At 36.2% G+C, this 22,876-nt stretch overlaps 1 protein-coding gene across 1 annotated transcript in view; it reads right to left on the reverse strand.

Moving 5' to 3' along the window:
* The window catches only part of smap1 (small ArfGAP 1), a 167,889-nt gene that overhangs the window by 102,577 nt on the left and 42,436 nt on the right, over window positions 1–22,876 (reverse strand). The window contains exon 2 of the mRNA XM_039738283.1: window positions 1,967–2,100. Coding sequence (XP_039594217.1) covers window positions 1,967–2,100 — 134 coding nt within the window. The remainder of the gene's footprint in view (window positions 1–1,966; window positions 2,101–22,876) is intronic.

Here is a 22,876-nt window from a genome sequence, read left to right on the forward strand (position 1 = left end):
TGAAGCAAGGGGAAGGTGCAAAAGTGTTCAGTGCTTTAATGAAAAACAATTCCAAATAATGTTCAAAAAGTGCTCAATAAATAATTCCATAAAAATAAAGTGTTGGTTAAAAACTAATTAAATAAATATTCCTTTAAAAACGAGGTTAAAAACCAGAAGGCAGGAAACTGTCCTTAAAACTTTAAGCCCTGGTGCAGACCTGGTATCTCTTTAGTTTAACCCAACACGGGTCTCTTTGCAGCCAAGAAGGTGCCAATCTGGCAAGTTCAACGCTCCTTCAACGTTGGTCCTTGGCTCTGGCCCCCTTCTAACCCTCTCTGGCTCGAAGCTGGGCACCTCATGGAGTCACCGACTCCCGCTGCTAGACTTGCGTCCCAATGGTCCATGGTACCACCCACAGAACATCCCTCTCAGCTTCTTCCCCTGCAGCCACACTGCCTCTCTGCAGCAAGTCACTACAACTGAGCCACGATATGGCCACTCCAGCTACCCAGGTCACTCAGCTGGAGAGGCCATCAGCCCAAGAGTGCCATTCATGCACTATGAGTGACTTCCTCTAAGCAGTCTGCCTTCACAACCTTTTGTGTGCTCACTTGCACCAGATCTCCACCTCTTGCCTTCTTATCTTTTTAACCTCCTTTCTTTTCTTTGTCTTTCTTTCACTCTTGATTGGCCTTATTAATCTCAATCCATTTTTTTTTCCTCCCTCCCTCGCACTTTCACCTTTTAAAATAGAGGCGTTGCACAACTGTGACGATTAGCAGCTCCCTACATCAATTTGGGTCACGGATGATCCTACATCTGTGCACTTAATGTAGAACTGCAGGTTCCCGAACCACTCTCGCACGCTACCAAGCCTACTCCTACCAAGACGCGAGTGCGGGGATTATTTATTTAAAATGACAAACAGCCATAGACCTCACTTTACCACAGGACCACAATCTGGCTTAATGAGATGTTGAAGATGTCTGTGAGGACATCAGCCAGTTGGTCAGCACGGTCTCCAAGCACACGGCCTGAAATATTATCTGGACCGAAAGCAAGAGATGCTTTCCTTTAGATCAGGAGACAAAGGGGCTCTCAGATCAGCTTGGGCTAAATTTTCCAAGTCTAACAGGAAAGCTAAACATCAGTATGCACAGAAGATCAACAAGAAGTTCTGTAACTCGAAAGATCCTAGACGCATGTTGCAGGGCATCTGGGCCTTAACAGATTATAAAATCTAATCACAGGCAGACAGCACTGATACTTGCCTTCATGACATGCCTAACAACGTTTATGTACATTTTGAGTTAAATATTTGATTAAATACATAACAGAGCACATTTAAACACGGTTAACATAAAACCATTACTATACAAGTGCCTCAACATTAGAGCTTATATATGACCAATTGACAATGGAGAAGAGGCAAGACAAATTCCAATCAACAGAAATTCTGGAGGAAATAAACCTCTGGGTGTGCCACGATCAGTATTAGCAAACCAAGTGAAAGTCAAAGTTGGACCACAACAACAACTGGGCATTCACCTTCTGTGTGGGATTTTTTTTTTTTAATTTATAAATATGTGCTATGCAAAGTCTAATAAAATGATTTAATCCATATATTTTTGGATTCCATGGCGTCCACTATCTCTTTGTCATTTCCAACTGGCAAAGATAATGTGATAGACTGATTGACCGTAACAACACAACATCCAATTAGCAGAGGGTTCTATTGCAACAAAGTCAAGATAAGCATATTAAGGACTATCAATTATTAGTTTGAGTCAAGATTTTAAAAAACAACAAAAAATCATTTTAATAGTCTAAAGCATCCCTGAGTTCATTAATGAAGCCTAATACACAACATTTCACCTGAAATACATTTTAAACATACAAATTATTAAACTTGTATAGTATTCAAATAGTATTTCTTAAGTGAGGCATATCGTCAAATTACTTGGTATAATTTAAAAAAAAATACCTGTATTTGTTCAGGTGTCCACTGGTCCAGATTAACTGATTTCACTCGAGATATATGGACACCAAGGTTTCGATGAATTCCAGCACATCGAATACAAATAAAAACCCCTAGGTTCCATGAAGCCCATCTTGGACCTGGTTTAAAGAATACAAAGAAAAACTACTTAACTATAAGAAATATACTGCATTAAGACAAAAGACACCACAGATAAGACGAGGACTCTGTCATTAAACACTGCACATTAAAGTTTTCTTTTACATTAATAAAATGATGCTAAAGCCAATAAGTAAATACAAAAAATAAATAAGGTCCATGCTTTAGGTTAAAATTTAGGCTGATAATAAAATGATGGTACATAAAATTCACAATTTATTAAGACATTCCCTGCTTACAGCTTGACATTACATTTTTTTTAAATAACTTTTGAACAGATGTCAGTACTATGAACTTTATTACACTTGACTTTTACTGACAGTCAATTTTATCTAGTTTTGTTGATGTAAATATAGCTCCGAAGCATAAAGTGAATTTTCATACCACCATTTACATACCTTCCTTTACCTAGCAGTAATAATTTTTTTTATAACTGTCGTAAGTAATTTGCTCATCTGTAATGCAAAAATCAGATGAATATATGACTGATGATAACATTACAAATATACAGACTTAAAGTGTGTGCATCACCATCTGTTCTACAGACTGCATTTAGAAAATGCAAAACCGTCAGTCTTACAGGTCTGAATTAGCGCTTCTCACTTTACTGCTCCATTGCTGGGCTGTTGTGAATTAAGATGGACTTGATCAGTAACTCATTCAATTTTGGGACTGAAGATTGTAGTTTTATTCTGCCATCAAAAATTTTACACATTTGCACCAAAGAGCTTTTTGGCTTTCACCGTTTACATAGGCTACCTGTTGTCAATATTCAGAATTAAAAAAAAAATCTGTTATCACTTATTGTTAATAATTTAAGTAAAAACAAAGGTTATTTTCACTCCCTGCTTACAGAAAGCTATAAATACCATTCATTAGAGCATATTCATTCACACAACATGGCTTTATTCGGCATTCCTCTGAGACAATATAAATGGTCAAATACAAAGAAATGAAATTTTAGGGACCAACAGGATTTCTTCTGCCAATAATGATGACTTGCTTATAAGCTGATAAGTGTTAAATACCTGGTGGAAGTACTTGTAATATTCTTATCATGGTCAGCTAATGCACCCTCAAAAAAATACATGCGAGTTGGAAGGCTGGAGTACTTATCGTACATCATGCATACCCAAAGCAGATTGGCAATCTTACAGCAGGCATATGCAAAAGTGCTATGAATGGCTGCTACAGTGCTGTGATGTCACACTGACCTTGCCAAACATCATGGTTCAATGGGGAAAAAAACTTTGTCGAAGCCACTGCAAGGCAAATTTCCAGAAATATATTCAGGGAACAAGGTCACTGGCGATTAAAGCATATTCACTGTGAAAAATGCTTTGGTGAATTTGACAATCAACACTAGCAACAACCAAGGCAAGAAAAATAAATTATGAATTCCATTAGCATAACAAATCTGAAGTAGGATGTTACAACAAGAAAATCATTTATATACAGTAAATTTACTATTATATGTTTTGCTGTCTCCAAAATAAACCAAAGCAAATTGCAATATGTTTGATTTACGACCAACATCTTGCGTTACGACCCGAATGCAGTCACGTGTATCCGCTTGTGCGATTGTAAACAACAGCCGAGAGCGTTTGTAAGCGTCAGTCAGAGCCCAGATACATGTGTTTGTGGACGTAATTTTGGTCAGTGCAGTGATTTATCTATCTATCACACACACACATATATATTTAAAAATTCACTAAGACCGTGGCAGGCAAGACGCATAATTGTGAAGGAAGGAAGAGAAGGAGTTTTAGTTAATATACAATACATGTTCTGATTGGGTAGCTTCTAAGCCATCCGCCAATAGCATCCCTTGTATGAAATCAACTGGGCAAACAAACTGAGGAAGCATGTACCATAAATTAAAAGACGCATTGTCTGCAGAAATCTGCGAACCAGCGAAAAATCCGTGATATGTATTTAGATATGCTTACATTTAAAATCCGCGATAGAGTGAAGCCGCGAAAATTGAAGTGCGATATAGCGAGGGATTACTGTATATAGTTAAATGTAGTCATCATTGCATAACTTTTTCTTTACCATAGAAATTTAAAGACTAAATTCAACTTCCATTCTTAACAAAGATATTTATGGCAACTAAATAGAACCTACTTATATCCAAATTCGAGCTATTGAGCTGTGGCCTGCCTTCCTGAATAAGTCACCCTCGCTTCGCTGTTACTTTTTTACCGTTCATTTAATCATGGCTAGTGGCGGAAAAATTATACAATGGAAGGAGGATTACACCGAGTATGGTTTTACCAAAACAATTATTGATGGCGAATCGATTATTCATAAAGCTTCAATTGGTGATCTGTTTTTCTGTGTTAACGTCATATTTTTTTCATATTTCTTCTCAAACCAAGGGTGTGCGAGGGTAAAATGAATCAGGAAGTGCTGATCAATGTAATCGGTGTACCATGAAATCATGCACTGACATAAGTTCCCCTTTGCTTGTATTGCAAAATGTGATTAAATGCGTGATTTTTTTTTTAACGCGTTATGGAGCATATGCATCGAAGCTTCTCAGCTGTGCTTGTGCTAAGAAAAGGAAACATTTTAAAAATAACGTAACACGATTGTCAATGTAACCTCTTATAAATAGTGCCTGGAGGATTCAGTGTGGAGAAACTGTAGAGACAGCGTGTGTATTAACTTGTGGACTTTTCTGTGAGTATTTGGTGGCAGCGTCACAAAGTCGCTTCCGTAACACTGCGTGCGTTAGCTGTGGAGTTCAGCTCAGAGCGAAATGAGGTGAACGAGAGGGGAGATGATGACGTGACTCCCCCACCCGCCTTAACTGTCAATCCCCCACAAACACACTCTCTCGGAATTTGCATAAGCACAGCCCTCCACCTGCAATTTTAACTTAGTTACAAAGTGATCAAAACTCTTGTATATAGCCTGCATCCTCTCATTAAACTTGTATCCCGCATTACCCGTGGGCATGACAAACGCCAGCGGCAGCCTGTCTATGAACTTAATTTAAACTTTAGGTTTACACCGTGCTTTGTTTCCGAAGTAGCAGCACTCATGAATATGGTTGTATACAGTGGTGTGAAAAACTATTTGCCCCCTTTCTGATTTCTTATTCTTTTGCATGTTTGTCACACAAAATGTTTCTGATCATCAAACACATTTAACCATTAGTCAAATATAACACAAGTAAACACAAAATGCAGTTTTTAAATGATGGTTTTTATTATTTAGGGAGAAAAAATCCAAACCTACATGGCCCTGTGTGAAAAAGTAATTGCCCCCTGAACCTAATAACTGGTTGGGCCACCCTTAGCAGCAATAACTGCAATCAAGCGTTTGCGATAACTTGCAATGAGTCTTTTACAGCTCTGGAGGAATTTTGGCCCACTCATCTTTGCAGAATTGTTGTAATTCAGCTTTATTTGAGGGTTTTCTAGCATGAACCGCCTTTTTAAGGTCATACCATAGCATCTCAATTGGATTCAGGTCAGGACTTTGACTAGGCCACTCCAAAGTCTTCATTTTGTTTTTCTTCAGTCATTCAGAGGTGGATTTGCTGGTGTGTTTTGGGTCATTGTCCTGTTGCAGCACCCAAGATAGCTTCAGCTTGAGTTGACGAACAGATGGCCGGACATTCTCCTTCAGGATTTTTTGGTAGACAGTAGAATTCATGGTTCCATCTATCACAGCAAGCCTTCCAGGTTCTGAAGCAGCAAAACAACCCCAGACCATCACACTACCACCACCATATTTTACTGTTGGTATGATGTTCTTTTTCTGAAATGCTGTGTTCCTTTTACGCCAGATGTAACGGGACATTTGCCTTCCAAAAAGTTCAACTTTTGTCTCATCAGTCCACAAGATATTTTCCCAAAAGTCTTGGCAATCATTGAGATGTTTCTTAGCAAAATTGAGACGAGCCCTAATGTTCTTTTGCTTAACAGTGGTTTGCGTCTTGGAAATCTGCCATGCAGGCCGTTTTTGCCCAGTCTCTTTCTTATGGTGGAGTCGTGAACACTGACCTTAATTGAGGCAAGTGAGGCCTGCAGTTCTTTAGACGTTGTCCTGGGGTCTTTGTGACCTCTCGGATGAGTCGTCTCTGCGCTCTTGGGGTAATTTTGGTCGGCCGGCCACTCCTGGGAAGGTTCACCACTGTTCCATGTTTTTGCCATTTGTGGATAATGGCTCTCACTGTGGTTCGCTGGAGTCCCAAAGCTTTAGAAATGGCTTTATAACCTTTACCAGACTGATAGATCTCAATTACTTCTGTTCTCATTTGTTCCTGAATTTCTTTGGATCTTGGCATGATGTCTAGCATCTGAGGTGCTTTTGGTCTACTTCTCTGTGTCAGGCAGCTCCTATTTAAGTGATTTCTTGATTGAAACAGGTGTGGCAGGCCTGGGGGTGGCTACGGAAATTGAACTCAGGTGTTATACACCACAGTTAGGTTATTTATTTTAACAAGGGGGCAATTACTTTTTCACACAGGGCTTGGATTTTTTTTCTCCCTAAACAATAAAAACCATCATTTAAAAACTGCATTTTGTGTTAATTTGTCTTATATTTGACTAATGGTTAAATGTGTTTGATGATCAGAAACATTTTTTGTTAAACCTACATGGCCCTGTGTGAAAAAGTAATTGCCCCCTTGTTAAAAAATAATCTAACTGTGGTATATCACACCCGAGTTCAATTTCCGTAGCCACCCCCAGGCCTGATTACTGCCACACCTGTTTCAATCAAGAAATCACTTAAATAGGAGCTGCCTGACACAGAGAAGTAGACCAAAAGCACCTCAAAAGCTAGACATCATGCCAAGATCCAAAGAAATTCAGGAACAAATGAGAACAGAAGTAATTGAGATCTATCAGTCTGGTAAAGGTTATAAAGCCATTTCTAAAGCTTTGGGACTCCAGCGAACCACAGTGAGAGCCATTATCCACAAATGGCAAAACACGGAACAGTGGTGAACCTTCCCAGGAGTGGCCGGCCGACCAAAATTACCCCAAGAGCGCAGAGACGACTCATCCGAGAGGTCACAAAAGATCCCAGGACAACGTCTAAAGAACTGCAGGCCTCACTTGCCTCAATTAAGGTCAGTGTTCACGACTCCACCATAAGAAAGAGACTGGGCAAAACGGCCTGCATGGCAGATTTCGAAGATGCAAACCACTGTTAAGCAAAAAGAACATTAGGGCTCGTCTCAATTTTGCTAAGAAACATCTCAATATTGCCAAGACTTTTGGGAAAATACCTTGTGGACTGATGAGACAAAAGTTGAACTTTTTGGAAGGCAAATATCCCGTTACATCAGGCGTAAAAGGAACACAGCATTTCAGAAAAAAAACATCATACCAACAGTAAAATATGGTAGTGTGATGGTCTGGGGTTGTTTTGCTGCTTCAGGACCTGGAAAGCTTGCTGTGATAGATGGAACCATGAATTCTACTGTCTATCAAAAAATCCTGAAGGAGAATGTCCGGCCATCTGTTCGTCAACTCAAGCTAAATCGATCTTGGGTGCTGCAACAGGACAATGACCCAAAACACACCAGCAAATCCACCTCTGAATGACTGAAGAAAAACAAAATGAAGACTTTGGAGTGGCCTAGTCAAAGTCCTGACCTGAATCCAATTGAGATGCTATGGTATGACCTTAAAAAGGCGGTTCATGCTAGAAAACCCTCAAATAAAGCTGAATTACAACAATTCTGCAAAGACGAGTGGGCCAAAATTCCTCCAGAGCGCTGTAAAAGACTCATTGCAAGTTATCGCAAACGCTTGATTGCAGTTATTGCTGCTAAGGGTGGCCCAACCAGTTATTAGGTTCAGGGGGCAATTACTTTTTCACACAGGGCCATGTAGGTTTGGATTTTTTTCTCCCTAAATAATAAAAACCATCATTTAAAAACTGCATTTTGTGTTTACTTGTGTTATATTTGACTAATGGTTAAATGTGTTTGATGATCAGAAACATTTTGTGTGACAAACATGCAAAAGAATAAGAAATCAGGAAGGGGGCAAATAGTTTTTCACACCACTGTATGTCACTCACTCGCTTCTTATTGTTTCGCTGCCTTCTCAATTATATAATGCATGTTTTCTTCCGCGCTTTTTGGAGCTCTTCCTGGTTTTCTATGCACTGCGTTGACAGTCAATTCAAGTGATTACGTGGGAGGCGTGATGATGTCACACGAAACTCGGCCCCCCACGGCTTTTGAGCTCAACTCCATTACAGTAAATGGAGAAAAATAGCTTCCAGTTATGACCATTACGCGTAGAATTTCGAAATGAAACCTGCCCAACTTTTGTAAGGAAGCTGTAAGGAATGAGCCTGCCAAATTTTAGCTTTCTACCTACACGGGAACTTGGAGAATTAGTGATGAGTCAGTGAGTGACTGAGTCAGTCAGTCAGTCAGTCAGTGAGGGCTTTGCCTTTTATTAGTATAGATTTACAAAATTTTAGATGGTAGTGGTACTGTATATTATCATACCAAAGACAATCTAAAAGATATCAAAAACTGAGTCTTCTGACTTAATTTATATCAAAACGATTACTGGAGTCTTTTTTTAAATGTAAGATCAAACAATATTTATTTTAAGTATATGTCATATAAACTATAATTAAACAAATCAAACTGAGAACACATTGGCCAAATAAAAAATGCTATTTTAAAATGAAACCTATCTGACAGCAGCGCAAAAATCTCTTAAAATAAATGTACACAATCTGCCAATTCACACGTAATGTTTTCACACAACTTGGAATATAAACAACACAGCCAGCATCAAAGTATGTCAAGTGCCTAAGAGCAGCAATGCTGTTATATGAAGTACACATCCACCACCAATCTGGCATAGGGAAGAAGCCTATGTGTTATATATGTGGTTTTCCTTTAAATGATAAGCATGATTCTAGCAATTACGCACTGAATTTCTCATGTTTTGAAATGAAACAATTTCCAGACATGACTTCAGCTGTTATTCTTCTTTGAGACATGTTAATATGGTGCTGTATCACTCAGATTCATTTTTATATATAGTTTTTACTGCCTTTTGCCATATATTATGGTGCCTCCTGAAGTAAGGTGTCCACTTGTAGTCGCTCAGCAGTGCAGTACCAACTGTAAAAACAAAAATAGTACATTTTTGGGATTTTAGTATTGATTTAGTCCCAAATTATCTGTTCCTCTAACATCCCTAACAGAAAGCTGAATCTCAACCTGACAATATCAGACACCAGGCAGAAAGAAAGCCTCCATTACAAAGAACATTCATTTACCTTGTACAATCAGTCTTATACTTGGCCAATTATGGTTCACTAATGAAAATTCTTTAAATGGGGGAGATAAATCCAAAGATTCAGAGAAATCCCACAGAATACAATCCAGGACACTGGTGCTGTACTCCCACAGCCAGAAACAGTGAATGACTATGCCACCCACTGCTACAGCATGCAGCATTAATTTGACATTTACAAGTCTAATCATCACCCAATACACAGTCTTAAATCTGTCTTTTATGGTTTCATGAAAATGCAAAATTCAGGTTCCCTATGATGAAAATGTTTGTGCCCATATCTTCTTTCTAAAGTAAACTTTGTAAATGTGAATCAAGTCTCATCAGGGCCATTGTAAAATGTCAAGAACGTGTGTCTTGGAAAAAAATGATTTGAGAAATGTTTTAAAACCCCTTTATTCAATTTGCTTACAATGTTACTATATAATTAGTGAAATGTGATGTACTGTATAAAACTTTCAGATATTGCAAAATGCTCATCCTTAATGACAAAGATCAGTTACTAGCTGTATTTTTTGATTTTTTATTTTTTTCAAATCCCTGTATGGTTCTGAACTCTGAAACAGATTTTTATGCATTAAATATCGAGTACATAGAAAATAACACAAAATGCAATTTAATATCAATTAAACATTGCAACCGCAAAAATCATATTAATTAAGGAATTCAGAAGAGCTTTCCTCTATAAAGTACCAATAAAACAAAAAACAAATACAAGTGTTTCATATTGCTGAATGTTGGAAGGGAAGGTGGAAAACAAGCCCTCGCAGAGATATGTTGTAAGCTAGCTTAAGTAATATAATGGCATCTTCAGACCAGTCATTTTGCTGATCAATACTACATGAAATGAATTCACATTGGAAATGCCAACACATTGTTAGGATTTTGCATATGATCATATGAATCAGTAACTTTGCCACTCGTTTATTCTATTACCATGCCCTGATTAAAACTATGTACATTTAAGGTATCTGTGCCTTAACCATAAATAACAAATCAATCTATCAGTCTCCTATACAGTTAAGATTTTATTTCCTCACCTTCAATAATTTAATGGAGGTCAGTAACTTGGAATTAAACTTACCAAGTTAAGGGTAAAATTCTTAAAGCCAATGCTGACACAGAGAAGATGTAACACAGAGAGTGCCCAGGCCCTGGAATGGTAACAGCACAAACTACTACAGCAACATTTCCCGAATTATGCATGCTACCTCACAAATCAAGTACTGTTAAAATATTGTACTTCTAATAATAAAGACTTTACCTATAATAAAATTATATTTAAAAATAGAACTCTAATCACCACAACATGATGACATGATTCACTTGCCAGTATCCACTTTCCAATAAAGCAGTTGATGTAAGACAGGCACCAACCTTAAACAGAATATAGAGTTCTTGGAGAAAAACACTGCAGAAGTATGGGGAACCACCAAGCTCCATTGTGACAATGCCCATGTCTCTGAAGATGTAACCAAAATGGCAAACAACTGAATTGCTACTATTTTTAAATCAACAACAAGAGCGAGCCTCACTAAAAAGGAAAATCTCTTTATTAAAATAAAAAAAATACCCATGCAAACTTTCATTCCATCATCAGTTAACTATAACATTTAGTGCACTCTTACAATTACTACTGGCATAAAACTTGCAGAATACCATAAGGTAATGCAGTAGTGATTGTGATTCAGAATTATTTGCTTTTAAATCTTGTGTTCCTGTTTTTTAACATCCAATATTCTAAACAATTCCTTTTCCTTCGGAAAAAAAAAAAAAAATCAATCCACAACAACAAATGAATACAAGTAAAATAAAAAGATAATGAAGGAAGCACAAAGGCTTAAAATTGCCATTTCATTTCTGCAGCTTTTGAAGCACTTAAGTTAAATGAAGTGAAAAATGAATTTTACTATCCCTTATCTTTCAAAAAGCAGCCACCAATATAGCAAAGATTTTAAAAACTGAGGTCTGCAAAACAAACTAAATTCAGCAGCTTTTAAAAAGGTAAACATTGAATTATTAAATTTACATTTACAGGTGAACTCAAACTATTGCGATAAACTTAAAAAAGTCCTAAGCACAATGTATTCTTTATGTGGATTACTATTGGAAGGCATAAAATTACTTTAAGAAATGATTCCTGCACACATCTGTTGTCACCATTGTAACTTATCTTCTTTGTTTCAACTGTAGTTCTGCAAATTATTTAGTCAATTATCCATTTTAGCTTATTTCGACAGTGACAGGGTTTCCAAATTAGACTGAAACAGTCCAAATCAAGATTTACTTCCTGCATAGTAACCGATCTGAAATAGCAGAAGCCTTTGTGCTGTTGATGTCCTATTCCCAAAAAAAAAAGCCCATATCACTTAGTCAATGTCATCCTTTTACAACAAAAGCGTGTTTGTCAAAACTAACAAGTGCTTCCTCTGTTCAGCTATTGAATAGAAATGTACCATAGCACTGAGCTACACTTTTTTGGTGGCAGCATTGGATAAACATTATCAACAATGACTGTACTTTAAAGTTTAATATGGTAATGTTTGTAAGCACAAGGTTTCTAAATTAACTATGTATTCATATGGCTACAGGTCTCACAAAGTGTTGCTTGTAATGTTTTGCAGAAAACATTAATGACAATTTGGATGCAAGGGTTTATTTTCCCCAAATATCACAAGTTACTATAGTTCCACTGTAAAAAAAAAAAATGCTTCCATCCCCAAAAAAAAAAAAAAAAGATACTTTCCACTCATTTATTTTGTATATTGAAATGTAAAAACCGTAAGGGTAACAGGAATCACATAATATATATATATATATATAAAATTAATATATATATATATATAATATAATATATATAATATAATATATATAAACTAGAATGTAGTTAGGCACTGTGAGCAGGCCCATGAAGCTTGAGATGAAGCAAATAAATGATTGATTGCTGTAGATCTATTCACAAGATTGCAGCCCACATAAGGGAACATAGCAACATTCTAATTTTCTGCTTTCCAACAGCACCCTCTTATGTATGAATTGTGCTAAACTCCAGTGAAAATATTACCTGATTGCAGCACATCATATAGAAACAAACAAAACAATTTCAAAAACTGCCTGTCTTCCTTTTGCTGTATTTTTTGAACTGCTAAGCAATTTATGGTTGGTGTCTGTACACTCACCAAAACTATAAAGGAATTAATTAAGTTTAACAATGGGACAATGGATAAATGCAAGGATGGCTACAGCTCTCTCTCCTTATAGTTAAAATATTTTACATGCTACAAACACATTTTGTAAAAACAAAAATAAGCATATATAAATGGTTAATTAACCTAGGGAACCACCATCCGTCTTTATCACTGTAGTTTCCAGTTTTGTGCTATTCAAATGCTAAAAGCAGTAGTATAGACAATGAGCACCCAAAACAATAACAAGCAACTGCTATGTTTCTATGGTAACATTCAAAAGTAAGCACTAGAATAATAAACGATAGGAAAAGAATAATGAAGGGATAGGGAAGAAATGTATAGAAAAACTGCACACAAAAAAGGCCAGATAATTACTCTTTGTTAAATAATGAAGACAATGCATCCATCCATCCATTAATTTTTGTAAAAATGCCTAATCTTACTTGGCACCTTAAACAAAAGAAAAACTCCACATGCTGAAACAGTAATAATGTACAAACAAAAAACTCTGATCATAAATTATTATAATACCATTAAAATATCACAAACGTTAAAATTAATTTTCACTTATATATTGGCTATTTTAAAAGTGTTACAGTAAATAGTAATAAATCATCATACCATGTTCAACCAAAAATCTAGGACAACATACAAGGGTCATTCTTCAAGAACCACAATAATGTAACACTGATCAATTGGGGCTATTTAAGTAATTCTTACCATGTGGAATGCCGGCAGAGTTTTTTTTTTGAGTTCTTGTAATTGTATGATATTAGAGAAGACTAGCTATGTGTTCTACTGATGACCAGCTGAATGCTGTATCTACCATCTCCAGAATTTATAAACACGTGTTATGTATGTTATCTGTTTCCTCGATTAAATATTCACTGCTTATATAAAAACACACAGTGCTGGAACAACTAAGGGCAAGCTCATAAAATCTTATTACTTGTCATAGTTCATTCATTGTTTGTTCTGTATCTGACTGATGACAGACAAATATTAGTCATTACATTTTTCACTGTTTATTGAAGACAAGCCTGGAAAGGTGACATGGGCTAACATGCTGAAAACAGCAACAAAAACATAACCATAGGAAACTTACGTAACCACACTGGAACTAGATATAAGAGTAAGGTGAACATCAGGTATGATGTGTTTTCTATTAATTAATTTATTTTTCTACACTCTTGTATAAAATAGTGCCAGAGAGTGCATCTGTACATGTGACTATACTATTTCAGGGTTATTCAACTGTGTTCTCTAATGCTGTCATACTGCATTACTCAACCTTCAGCTCACATGCTGAACTACAGAGCTACAAAGTAAACCACCTGCTGTAGACTGTGATTAAAAGTAATCTCAGTCTCTCTACTGCTCTTCTACATACCAGCTGGAAAAGTAAGCATTTGTTTGATGACAAAATTAAAATGACTTAAAAGTAAATATATACAGAAAAATTTCCATGATTGAATCTCCTCTCCCCAGCTCTCAGAAGTGACACTTCACATTACTCATTAAGTATTAGAGAATATTCATCAAGAAGATGCAGAGGGGAATTTTAATCATTCATATCAAAACCTATGAAACAAATAAATCACAAGATTTTCAACTTAACTTTGTAGAATTATAATGCTCTTAATCCACATCCAAAAAAATGGTTTGGTAGACTATGCTTGCCTAGGCCACTATTTGAAAATGTATACAGGATATCATTAAATTGTGTAAATCTTTTTCAAGAGAAAAAAAAAAATTGACATTCAAATGTAAAAGACTCTTGCCCTAATTTCAGCATTCTACTACACCAGTCACACTATGGAATACTGTGATATTTTACAGATCTGTTTTTGCATAACACTTCTAGATCAGTCAATTGAAATTTCTGAATGGTAAACATACATCTAATTAGTAAAACAGAAAGCCAGACCCATCCACAACCCATTTTAGGACAAATTTGTCTACTCTATGATGTAAAACTATGCCAAGAAAAGATTTTTAAAGTCCTACGTGGCACTAAGTGCCATTCTTCTGATCCTGTTCTTGTTCAATCTTGAACCAGATATTTCCAACTTACTGCTGTTTACACTTCAACTGTGAAACATCTATCGTAGCAAGCAAAATAAGTACTACGTTCTTTGTTACTAGGCTATCCCATAATATTAGAAAGTTTCCATAGTAAAGGCATTGTAAAATAAATTTTAATTTGTCCCTTTTGTTACTGTAACTGCTTTGAAATCATCATGCTAAAATAACCCTTTCAAATGTCAATAATTCTCATTTTAGATACCTTAGCCAACACAGTTTCTCCCACAGTCTGCACCACAGCTGGCTACTGACTTGACATACATCGTCTAAAACAATGAAATGTAAAGAAACCAATTATTCAAGTCACTTACAGTGGTGTGAAAAACTATTTGCCCCCTTCCTGATTTCTTATTCTTTTGCATGTTTGTCACACAAAATGTTTCTGATCATCAAACACATTTAACCATTAGTCAAATATAACACAAGTACAATAAACACAAAATGCAGTTTTTAAATGATGGTTTTTATTATTTAATTTAATTTAATTTAATTTATTATTATTTAGGGAGAAAAAAAAATCCAAACCTACATGGCCCTGTGTGAAAAAGTAATTGCCCCCTGAACCTAATAACTGGTTGGGCCACCCTTAGCAGCAATAACTGCAATCAAGCGTTTGCGATAACTTGCAATGAGTCTTTTACAGCGCTCTGGAGGAATTTTGGCCCACTCATCTTTGCAGAATTGTTGTAATTCAGCTTTATTTAAGGGTTTTCTAGCATGAACCACCTTTATAAGGTCATACCATAGCATCTCAATTGGATTCAGGTCAGGACTTTGACTAGGCCACTCCAAAGTCTTCCTTTTGTTTTTCTTCAGCCATTCAGAGGTGGATTTGCTGGTGTGTTTTGGGTCATTGTCCTGTTGCAGCACCCAAGATAGCTTCAGCTTGAGTTGACGAACAGATAGCCGGACATTCTCCTTCAGGATTTTTTGGTAGACAGTAGAATTCATGGTTCCATCTATCACAGCAAGCCTTCCAGGTTCTGAAGCAGCAAAACAACCCCAGACCATCACACTACCACCACCATATTTTACTGTTGGTATGGTGTTCTTTTTCTGAAATGCTGTGTTCCTTTTACGCCAGATGTAACGGGACATTTGCCTTCCAAAAAGTTCAACTTTTGTCTCATCAGTCCACAAGGTATTTTCCCAAAAGTCTTGGCAATCATTGAGATGTTTCTTAGCAAAATTGAGACGAGCCCTAATGTTCTTTTGCTTAACAGTGTTTTTGCGTCTTGGAAATCTGCCATGCAGGCCGTTTTTGCCCAGTCTCTTTCTTATGGTGGAGTCGTGAACACTGACCTTAATTGAGGCAAGTGAGGCCTGCAGTTCTTTAGACGTTGTCCTGGGGTCTTTTGTGACCTCTCGGATGAGTCGTCTCTGCGCTCTTGGGGTAATTTTGGTCGGCCGGCCACTCCTGGGAAGGTTCACCACTGTTCCATGTTTTTGCCATTTGTGGATAATGGCTCTCACTGTGGTTCGCTGGAGTCCCAAAGCTTTAGAAATGGCTTTATAACCTTTACCAGACTGATAGATCTCAATTACTTCTGTTCTCATTTGTTCCTGAATTTCTTTGGATCTTGGCATGATGTCTAGCATCTGAGGTGCTTTTGGTCTACTTCTCTGTGTCAGGCAGCTCCTATTTAAGTGATTTCTTGATTGAAACAGGTGTGGCAGGCCTGGGGGTGGCTACGGAAATTGAACTCAGGTGTTATACACCACAGTTAGGTTATTTTTTTTAACAAGGGGGCAATTACTTTTTCACACAGGGCTTGGATTTTTTTTCTCCCTAAACAATAAAAACCATCATTTAAAAACTGCATTTTGTGTTTACTTGTCTTATATTTGACTAATGGTTAAATGTGTTTGATGATCAGAAACATTTTTTGTGACAAACATGCAAAAGAATAAGAAATCAGGAAGGGGGCAAATAGTTTTTCACACCACTGTATGTTACTAATTTTACATTTTTTGCAAGCTAATCCTGTTTTTGTTAAGGTCTGCATCTTTAAAAGTCCCATTTGCTGAAACTATAATTTTCATATGAATCTTTTCAGTAACAGAGCCATAAGACTGGGGTGCTTTACTGATATACGATGAATAAAAATGCTAAACAAACAAACAAAAAAAAAAAGGTATATACAGTACAAACATACACACAACAATCAGAATTTTTACCAAACATTACATATATTTGAGTAAATATTTTAATATTAAAACCTTAATTTACAGCAAATTTTCACAACACTACACTTCATTTGAACCACTTTCAATGAAAATGGAAGTTCAACTATTCAGTTATGGTCACATCTTTAAAAGGCTTCAAGAAACTTATCCTTAAAGTTTAGGCACTTTTAAAATATATTGTTGATGTGTAGAACAGTGCCACTGTTATTTAAATAATTCAGTACTTTAGGACAAGTAGAAAAGGAAATAGAAGGGTTTGTCTGTGTGACAGAGGCCTGACAAATGTGATGTTGATTTTCTTTCACTCCTTGCAACCCTTGTTAAAAAAAATACTAAATTACACAGAAATAACAAGTTACTCCTATAATAAATTTGCATATACAACACATACTTATATCAGAAATATAAGAATGACACAGATATACTTTTGTAATAACAGGTTTAGTTTTTTTTTCTGTATTAATTCAATCCACCAGGAGCTATACAATTATATTCATAACATATTTAAAACTTTATTCTAGTTAATAGATTATGAAACTCTACTTCATAATGGTATTAAGACTTTATTGCTCACACATGAAAAGTTGGAGACAAGTAGAGGGAAATGATAAAAATGAAAAACAAATATGATCTAAAGCAAAGAAGTCACTTGTTAATGGATATCTGCTAACTCAATGATGCGTAGAAATGTACTTAGTATAAGTATACCTGGAGTCAAAGTTCAGAAATCAACATTTATGTTTCTGTCATCTAATACAACAGGGAAGACTAACCCTGTGGCAACAGTACAAATGAAGGCCTGAATGCAGAAAGAGTTCAGGAGATCATGGAGAATGGCTTTTGAACAGCGGTAAAAAGATCTAAAAAACTATACAGTGCCACAGAAAAGATACTAAAACTTGTTGAGAGTATTACATTTTTAATGCATTAATTTGGTGGACATACCCTTCTCAAAGGACAGAGAGTAATAAACAAAAAGTAAAGCTTTGTCAGCTTCTTTGTTGAGGAATCCTGCTGTGGTTAAGAAGCTTGAAACGGACAAGGCTATAGTGATAAAGGAGTTGCAGGCAAAAATAATACAAATTGAGATGTAGCAAGGATTCTACATTACAAATAATATATTGCAAACTTTCAAAAATGTTGATCAGAGTGTAGACATTACTACCTCAATACTTCTCACTGCAATACAATTGTAAGTTGAATGTCTGTGTTGGAGCTCAAGCTTTCAGCAAATTAACTGAAAACTTGACTAAATTAGCACATTTGCTCAAATATTGCTCCTGAATGGGAAATAGCAGGAAAATTCATGAACACATAGGAGAACTCTTTATTATTAAGGTATTAAAAGTACAGCACAGATATCAACATTTAAATTTATACATCTGTGAGAGTTCAATAAACATAAATGTTTGACAATTATTTCTATGGGGCAAAAGACATGCCATCTATCTATCATCTGATATAAATGGAAATAAAATGACACGGAGGGGAGCTTGCAGTTACATACCTTATGCATGGTCGATGAAAAGGTGTTTATTAATCATACTTCTATAAAATGCAAAAATTAAATATATACTAAGTAATATTAACACCGTACCATAAAAACATATACACTTTTTGGCCTTAACAACTTCATGTCTGCTACTGGATTATTTTTTCCAGTTTTACTTAACTGACCTATGCTTATTTGCTCCACATTGACTCATACTTATGAACAACACTTGTCAAAATAAACTTAATGTACAGGTGCTGGTCATAAAATTAGAATATCATGACAAAGTTGATTTATTTCAGTAATTCCATTCAAAAAGTGAAACTTGTATATTAGATGCATTCATTACACACAGACTGATGTATTTCAAATGTTTATTTCTTTTAATTTTGAGGATTATAACTGACAACTAATGAAAGTCCCAAATTCAGTATCTCGGAAAATTAGAATATCAATTATGACCAATGCAGAAAGAGGATTTTTAAAATGTTGGCCAACTGAAAGGTATGAACATGAAAAGTATGAGCATGTACAGCACTCAATATTTAGTTGGGGTTCCCTTGGCCTGGATTACTGCAGCAATGCGGCGTGGCATGGAGTCGATCAGTCTGTGGCACTGCTCAGGTGTTATGAGAGCCCATGTTGCTCTGATAGTGGCCTTCAGCTCTTCTGAATTGTTGGGTCTGACGTATTGCATCTTCCTCTTCACAATATGGGGTTAAGGTCAGGCGAGTTTGCTGGCCATCAAGAACAGGGATACCATGGTCCTTAAACCAGGTACTGGTAGCTTTGGCACTGTGTGCTTGTGCCAGGTCCTGTTGGAAAATGAAATCTGCATCCCCATAAAGTTCATCAGCAGCAGGTAGCATGAAGTGCTCTAAAACTTCCTGGTAGACGTCTGCGTTGACCTTGGACCTCAGAAAACACAATGGACCAACACCAGCAGATGACATGGCACCCCAAACCATCACTGACTGTGGAAACTTTACACTGGACCTCAAGCAACGTGGATTCTGTGCCTCTCCTCTCTTCCTCCAGACTCTGGGACCTTGATTTCCAAAGGAAATGCAAAATTTACTTTCATCAGAGAACATAACTTTGGACCACTTAGCAGCAGTTTTGTCTTTAGCCCAGGCGAGACGCTTCTGACGCTGTCTCTTGTTCAAGAGTGGCTTGACACAAGGAATGCGACAGCTGAAACCCATGTCTTGCATACGTCTGTGCGTGGTGGTTCTTGAAGCACTGACTCTAGCTGCAGTCCACTCTTTGTGAATCTCCCCAGAGCTCTGTGAACAGCCAGCCTCTTTAGCAATGACCTTCTGTGTCTTGCCCTCCTTGTGCAAGTTGTCAATGGTCGTCTTTTGGACAACTGTCAAGTCAGCAGTCTTCCCCATGATTGTGTAGCCTACAGAACTCGACTGAGAGACCATTTAAAGGCTTTTGCAGGTGTTTTGAGTTAATTAGCTGATTAGAGTGTGGCACCAGGTGTCTTCAATATTGAACCTTTACACAATATTCTAATTTTCCGAGATACTGAATTTGGGACTTTCATTAGTTGTCAGTTATAATCATCAACATTAAAAGAAATAAACATTTGAAATACATCAGTCTGTGTGTAATGAATGAATCTAATATACAAGTTTCACTTTTTGAATGGAATTACTGAAATAAATCAACTTTGTCATGATATTCTAATTTTATGACCAGCACCTGTACAAGATGATTAGATTAGGGTCAAGGAAAAAAGATATCTAACAAGTGAAATGGGAAATCCAACAAAAAACACACTTCTGTCACAAAAGAATTTGATAATGTGCTATAAATAGTTAAATGAAAGAAACAAACTGCTACAGTGAAATTTACCTAAAGGCCAAACAATCATTCGCATGGTGCTCGGTTAGCTGTCTGTTTTACTTAAATTTCTTGTTCTTCACTTAAAGCATTTTCATTTACTCAAGGTCTTCTGTTACTTAACATTGTTGCACCTTAATAAGATGAGAAGACAAGTAAGGCTGATTGCTTTACCAAAATGTCTTGAAGAGTACAAACTACATTACCCTGGTCAGCTGCAAAAAAATACAAGTGAAGAATTTCCCACAATACCAAATTTATCCTTTTTAAAGGAATGGTGTATTTTGAAGTTAAAGTTACATTTTTAAAACCGTGACATGATGTCATTCGCCACAAACACTGCTTTAAATAAATTAAGTTTAAAAAAAAAAGCAAACACCTCCCTTAAGAGCTAAAACTGACTAGAGCCAAGTGTGAAACAAAAATGCCTTAAACTTGCAGAATGTGAGAGATGCTACCAGGCCATTTGGGGAGAAGCACAAAGGTAATGCATAAGTAAAATGTGCATTTATATCTCTTTAGCATGAACTGGCTTGCTAGCTAAAATGCATACATAGCACATGCAAACAAAACGGTTGTAACATGCCTATTCTCTTTCTATCAATTTTTTTCAGTAATTGAGATGCTCTGAAGCCATCACTTGTTGCACTTGGGTCAGATGTTAGCACACCATGGGAAGCACTCATTTTGTGCCGTTCACATTTACAAATCAGCTCCTGATCATTTTCAAATGAAGCATAAAACAGTTACAAGTGTTATCCACATTTGTGTCTGCCCTGCATCAGAAAGTCAAGCTAGGGAGAGAAACATACATTAGTTGTAAATTCACTTAACTGTTTGGTAGAAAGGTAAACATATCAAAGTGGCTAACTATTTCATGACTAGTTATGAAACTGATTTCAAGTAGTGATAGAACTTGACAGAAATTCCAAGATACAATATCCAAATAATACAATTTAAGTTTAAAAATAGTACTGATTGTGAACTATTATCAATTTATTCTTCATTTTGTAATAAATCACATAAATTATCATGTTTTAACAAAACATCATGACTCAATTACGAGTGTGCTAAAATAATGAAAAACAAGCAAACACATTTCAACCTAAAACACAAAAGTAAAAATCTGCATATGCAAAAGAAAATACGAAATGACATTCTACCAGTGTACAAGTGTCTTAAACTTAATCTCTTTGTGCATGGACTTGTACATGACCTGTGAAATAAGTGAGCCTACCCCTTTAATAATATCACCTGCAGTGCTGTACAATTCAGCTCCATTGGCTAGTTGGTTCATACAGGAGGGGAAGTCAGTAAAATGTCTCGGCACTGTGTCAGAGTGACAGACAGAGAAAAGTTGTAATTTTAGTGGTTTAAGAGAGGTGAATGAATGACTGCTATTGAATCTGTTTGAGTTGGCAAAACTTTAATGAGTGGTTCAAAAGATAAAAGGTGCATCTATGCAAACATTTAACTAGTAGCAAATTTATTTGTTCAAAAAAAGATTTCATTCTGAAAAGTATATAAAAGTGAATACAAATAAATTATACTAGTATTTACCAAAACCATCACAATTTTTTATTATAGCATGGTATGGATTGTTTCTCTTACTATAAAAACTAAGTAGGAGTGAGTAATGTGTTGGGATACTTTTTTACTATAATATGTCAATTATTGCTAAAAGTATAATTCATATTAAGCTCTTCTGTCACTGTAACACTGTGAACATAGTATTTGGTATGTGAATGTTTGCAGGAGTGCCAATGTATGCAGTGTATCAACTATTGGAAAGAATTTGTTATATTAACACTGCTACAGAGATTTTCATGGCTAGAAATAAAGCAGCCAAAAAGTTTCAAAGTAAAACTCCTTAAATTTCTATTCATTATATAGATTCTTGCTTATTATAGTGAAGAGACAACAGTAGCACAGTTCATACTAACTGATATGTCCGAATCAATCTAAACAGTTTATACAACTTTTGTCAGAACTTCTGAAAGTATAGCATTGAGAGCAGGTATTCATTGTACAGGCAGGTCTCGGGTTACGGTGAGCTTGATTTATGGCAAGCTACACAAATGAACAAGTGCATAAAACACAATCTTTTTTTTTTTTTTACAACTGAATTTCAATTCATTTTCAGCTAGAAACATCCACCATTTACTTTTGAAGAAACAACTTCTGATGTTGATGAATGTGTAGTAGCCATCCATAACCCAGAAGCATAATGCAGTACAGTATGTTCTTAGTCACAATTTTCAATCATATTGTGCTTTCGTCTGCTTAAGTCTCTCAACTGTCAGTTAAAAGTAGATTTTCGTGCCATCAGTATTTGTTTTGGAAGGTTGGCAAATGAACAAATTATATCGTAGACATGAGGGGTTTTTTTGGGAAGCTGGGGTAATGTGCAATGAAAATACAAATACAAACTCAGTATTTTTTTTACTTCTTCAAGTAAATCTTGAGAGGAAATGCATACTTAACAGACTACAACAAGTAGACATTTATTCTACACAATGTAATGTTGGAGTACTGTTGTTCAGCAAGCTGAAAGCCAAGCAGATAGTAAATCTGTCAAACAAAAATGGAACCTATAAGGATATGGGCCCATGCATACAGAAGAAACAGAACACATCACTGAATATACTGTTCAATGGAATGG

Source organism: Polypterus senegalus, chromosome 16 (assembly GCF_016835505.1).
Source record: "Polypterus senegalus isolate Bchr_013 chromosome 16, ASM1683550v1, whole genome shotgun sequence".
In the NCBI taxonomy this organism is placed as follows: domain Eukaryota; kingdom Metazoa; phylum Chordata; class Cladistia; order Polypteriformes; family Polypteridae; genus Polypterus; species Polypterus senegalus.